A 4,672-nucleotide genomic window follows, 5' to 3' on the forward strand; every position below is an offset into this window, starting at 1 on the left:
AAAAAAAGAGAGAGAAAATAAGACATTTATAAAATGTTTGGATTGTTATTAGAATTGCTTATATGTGCGTCTTAAGCGTGTTTAGCATAAGACAAAGGCAGATTTTGTAGTTCTGGATTGTTAAAATTTCTCCTGCAGGACAGGAGAGACGTTGGAGGATTCCAATGGAGGCTTGTACCTCAAGACCAGTGGGCTCGAGAAAGGAATAAAGGGGCAGAAATTTAGGGGGTGGAGGTGGGGGTGAGGTGGGAGGAGGGGCGAGAAAAAAGGAGGTCAGCTGGAGAAGGTCATGGTAGAGAAACAGTGACCTGTGCCTTCCTGGTCTCCCGTTCCCCAGCCAAAAGGCCAAAGGCTGGAACTGGCTATTCCTGCGATGCAACATTTTGTCTGCTGTGTCAAAAACAGTTTTTTTCCTATTCACAGGAAACTGTTTTCATTGGCGGTGTTGTTCCAAAACAGGAAAAAAAAAAGTGTCACAGAAAGGTAAGGTATGTAATTAAGTTCTAAATGTGTATGTCATGCCAAGAAAACACTTTCCCTCCCCAAATGTTAAGGAATAAAAACACATCTCACGAGAAATACATAAATAAATATTGCTCCATTATTCCCCCTAGAAATGCGTCATGGGATGCCTTAAAACTTCTTAGCAACAGTACTTGATAAGCAAGTGATTACATATGTATTATTTAGCACTTGGGAAGTACTTGACCAAAAAAAGTGATTATGTATTTATTGTTTAGTGTCAATATTTAGTATTATTTCTGTGTAGAGTTCTGTGGCGGTAGGGACAATGCCTTCTGTTTGTTTGTTTTGTTTGTTTTTTCATCCCCAGTGCTGTACACGGCAAGCCTATGGTAGGTGCTCAGTAAATGGTGATGCCCCTAACTCAAAGAAGGTAGGCTCCTTGGTGGCTAGTAATTGGGCAGTCCATTAAAAGAAAAAATAACTTGCACTATGAGTGGGCAGTCTCACTTCTAGGTCTCTATCCTCCAGAAACTGTGGCGTGTGTCGATAAAGGTATATGTATGACGATATTCGTTGCAGCCTTGTTTGGAAAAGCAAAATTGGAAAAGCCCAATCACCAGCGAATAAATGGTTAAATAATCTAGGGAACCTCCAACAATGGAACACAATGCAGCCATTAACAGAATAAGGTACTGACCTAGATAGATGTCCATACCACATTACATTTTATTGATAAAAGCAAGTTGCAGACTAATATGTACAGCATGATTTTATTTTTGTAAAGAAATAAAAATATGTGTTTCATGAGATATCTATATAAATGAGGGAAAATTCAAGAAGGGTACCCACCAAATGTGCAGAAGGGCTAGCGATGAAGTGTGGGATCAGAGGGACCCCTCCACTTCTTTCTTTATAGGATGTGTAAAGTAGTAAGATTATGGGCGACTATCACTTTGGAGGGAACACTTCAAGTTAAAAATAAACTAATTTTCTACTGATGAAAGAATTTTCTTTTTTTTTTAATATGCAGGGCTTCCCTTGTGAGCAAGCAGATTTTACTTCAGAGGCTTTAGAAATTATGTCTTTCTTCAATGTGCCTTTAAATTTGAGCCTGCTTTTTTGTAGCAAAGAACTTTTTATTGTTTGTGGTACACTGTATCAGGCAAATCTATTTAAAATATTAATGTGTATCTCATTAATTTATTTGCATTAGCTGAGCACTGTGAACAGCTGTGCAGTTTCTAAAATTCACTCAGTGTTTGGTCCAGCAGCTGTACTGGCCACGAGGTGCACCCTGGTCGGGAGCTGTTTTAGAATAAGAAGGAGGGTCTTCAGCTGAGTCCAAAAGTATGGCAATGGCTGATGGCAGCCCTGGCATTAGTTATATATTGCTGTGCTTGAGAGAAAACAAAAGTATAATTCCTTATAGAGTCTAATCAGGCTTTTTCCAAATGAGCTGCCCTCACCACTCATCTGTGACTCTGTGGCTTACAGCTACTTCTTGGGTCCGATGGAAACTCCTGGAATGCTCTTCCTTAGGCCCTCAGCTGAATGCCTCCCTTCTCCCCAGTCACCCTCTCCCATTTCTCTCGCTTTGATCTGCCTTTATTTCTCAGACAGGCTCTCTCCTTTCTCCACCCCCACTTCTGAGCCTTGTTCAAAACTCATTCTACCTTGATGCTCTTCTAGAACAGACCCCACCTCCTCTTATCCACTCCTCAACCTTTGAGAGGGAGTATTTACAGGTGAATTAATTGGCACACAATGAAAGAAAAACAGAAGCCAGCGATTGCCAACAATACAGACTAAATACTTTATTAGGTTGCAAATGAGAAAATGGTAGTGTGAAACTATTTTAGTATAAATCCACCACCCTGCGCAAAGAGCCGGCCTTAGCATCCATGGCCCCCCAGTCGTGGTAGCGCCTGTACTCTTGGGGTCGCAGTAGGTACTGCCGGCCGCAGTAGTTCGGCATCTCATAGAGGACCCAGCAACCCTCCAGCACGTGGAGGGAGCGGACCTCATTCAGGTGGAAGCGGTCCTGGATACAGGAGCAGTCCTCGCTCAGCTCCACCATGAGGCCTTTGTGATCCTCTCTCTCATACAGCCGCAGCCTGTGGGAGCTTGTCTGCTTGGTCCACAAAGAGAAAGAGCAGAAAAAGCAACCAAACAAGAGATGAACTTGGCAGGTTGGGGCATGAGGTTGTCAGTGTCAAAACTGAGACTGTGAAATTGCTGTGAACGCTTCATGTGGATCTGTGTTCTACTAGCATTTAACAAATGCTCATTTTCTACTTCTTGTGTGAGAGATGGAATTTTTAAGAAGTTCAAGGTCTGGGTTAGAATCCATCACAAGCTCAAATATCTTGATTCCTAATTCTTAATTCCATAATTTCTTGATTCCTAGGTGATAAACCTACATTTTGGGGGAAAAAGATAAGTATTTTGCCTATATTTTAATATGAGTGTTATCTCCAAAAGTTATATACATATACACATAAATTTACCACTAAAACAGGATTTTAAAGAATCACATCCTTTGGTGGAAAATTTGTGTAAATAGTCTGAAACGAGAATTCAACTGATTTTCCAAATTAAGAAAAATTACCTTTTCCAAAATTGGAAGATAGCTTTGAATAGCCTATATTAACAACAGAGTTTTCCATTTTTACTAGTCTGCAGTGGAAACTATCTAATTTGTTCATTATCAATTCCTTTACTATAGGTAAAAGTTAATTTGTTAGAAATACTGCCTTCTTATGCCTAAACAGCTTCCCACTTGCAAGTTTGTTTTATATCCCATTGTGATATTACATTTGTCACAGACAAGCTTTGACTGACCTAATGGCAGCAAAGATTAAAAACAAAATTCTTTCCCTAAGTGAATTCTTCCTTATATTCTCTGCTGTTTTTGTGCTGGGATCTACCTGGGCTTTGGCAGATACCCAAAGCCCACTTAACCTTAAGGTGTATTTAAAGGAAAACTTCCCTCGCCCTAACACCCATCACTAACAGAGTGAGGACACTCAGGTGGCATGATTGAAATCAAGCTGAACTCACTTGGGGGATGAGACAGCAGGAGCGGATGGAGTCGTTGAAGCCCATCCACTGCTGGTAGTCGGGGTAGTCGCCGCGCCGCAGGAAGTACTGGTGGCCCTGGTAGTTGGGGCGCTCATAGAGCATCCAGCAGCCGCTGTCCACCCGGATGGAGTTGCAGCGGCTGAAGTAGGGCTGCAGGTTGGGGCAGTCGCTGCTGCACTCGTAGCAGCGGCCCTGGAAGCCCCGGTCCTCGTAGAAGGTGATCTGCAAAGGAAGTATAATTCAAAATGAAATCATTTGCTCCCCGTAATAGATCTTGTATAGAGGCATTTTTCCCCGCTCCATTTTATTTCACTTGTGTTCCGTTTACCTTCCCCATGGCTGGTTGACACGATGATGTGAGTTCAGTGTGATGGGGCCCCGGCAGCGCAGCGGGTCTATATAGCAGGACGGCTGCTGTGTTGGCAAGAACAACACAAAAGGGGCCCCGGGGGTGAGTAAGGGGGTTTTATGGATCCCTTTTGCATGCTGCATTCAGTGGAAATGCCTGTCTAGTCTGCCCTCATTCTCTGGTATATTCTAACGCTGTCTGTTCGGGCTCTGGATGAGTCCCTAGAGTTGCTTTTATTTGGATTCTTAGTGTTTTATGAATTTATCAGCACATCAGTCTGAACTTTTGACCTGAAACTCACGTCTCTATACATATGATTCGTTTATGCCCTGTGTATTTTTGGGGAAAAAAATCCATGTCTTTATGGAAGTGCCCCAGAATTCCAGAGAGGCTGTGGGTGAAGCAGAATGCCACGAGCACTGATTTTCCTGGACCACGGAGACCACTCTATCTTAAAAGTGCTTTCTTCATAGGACTTGTCAATCCAGTACAGGACACATATCTGGATTCTCATTTTTGCTGGTTTTGACAATGCTTTAAGGCATAGCTTTTAACTTCCTCTTTGGTGAGTACGCTTCATATAACTGGAAACCAGCCCATCGTAGCCGACTTGTGATAAGAACCAAAAGAAAGGTTTTTATGACCATTGGGTTCAAGACTGAGAAGTATATTGCTTTATAGATTGCTTTCCCTTTACCAGGGGAAGGCAGTAAAGCCTCGTGGACTCAGAATGTCCACTTAGTAGCCACATGAACTTGGCAAGCCACACAACCTCTC

General features: G+C 42.4%; 1 protein-coding gene across 2 annotated transcripts; it reads right to left on the bottom strand.

The window, feature by feature from the left end:
- Positions 1 to 2,320: 2,320 nt before the first annotated feature.
- On the bottom strand, positions 2,321 to 3,883 carry LOC309963089 (gamma-crystallin C; the record flags this gene model as incomplete). 2 transcript variants are annotated; one of them, XM_082841232.1, is made up of 3 exons in its annotated part: positions 2,321 to 2,596; positions 3,526 to 3,768; positions 3,875 to 3,883. In XM_082841232.1, the coding sequence occupies 3 exons, from the start codon at positions 3,881 to 3,883 to the stop codon at positions 2,321 to 2,323; spliced, it is 528 nt and encodes a 175-aa protein (XP_082697358.1). The 2 variants fall into 2 exon arrangements, with proteins under 2 accessions (XP_082697358.1, XP_082697359.1); XM_082841233.1 differs by lacking the exon at positions 3,875 to 3,883 and having other exon boundaries at positions 2,321 to 2,593; positions 3,526 to 3,648.
- Positions 3,884 to 4,672: the final 789 nt, after the last annotated feature.

Source organism: Leucopleurus acutus, assembly GCF_964270905.1.
Source record: "Leucopleurus acutus genome assembly, chromosome: 6".
NCBI classification, from domain to species: domain Eukaryota; kingdom Metazoa; phylum Chordata; class Mammalia; order Artiodactyla; family Delphinidae; genus Leucopleurus; species Leucopleurus acutus.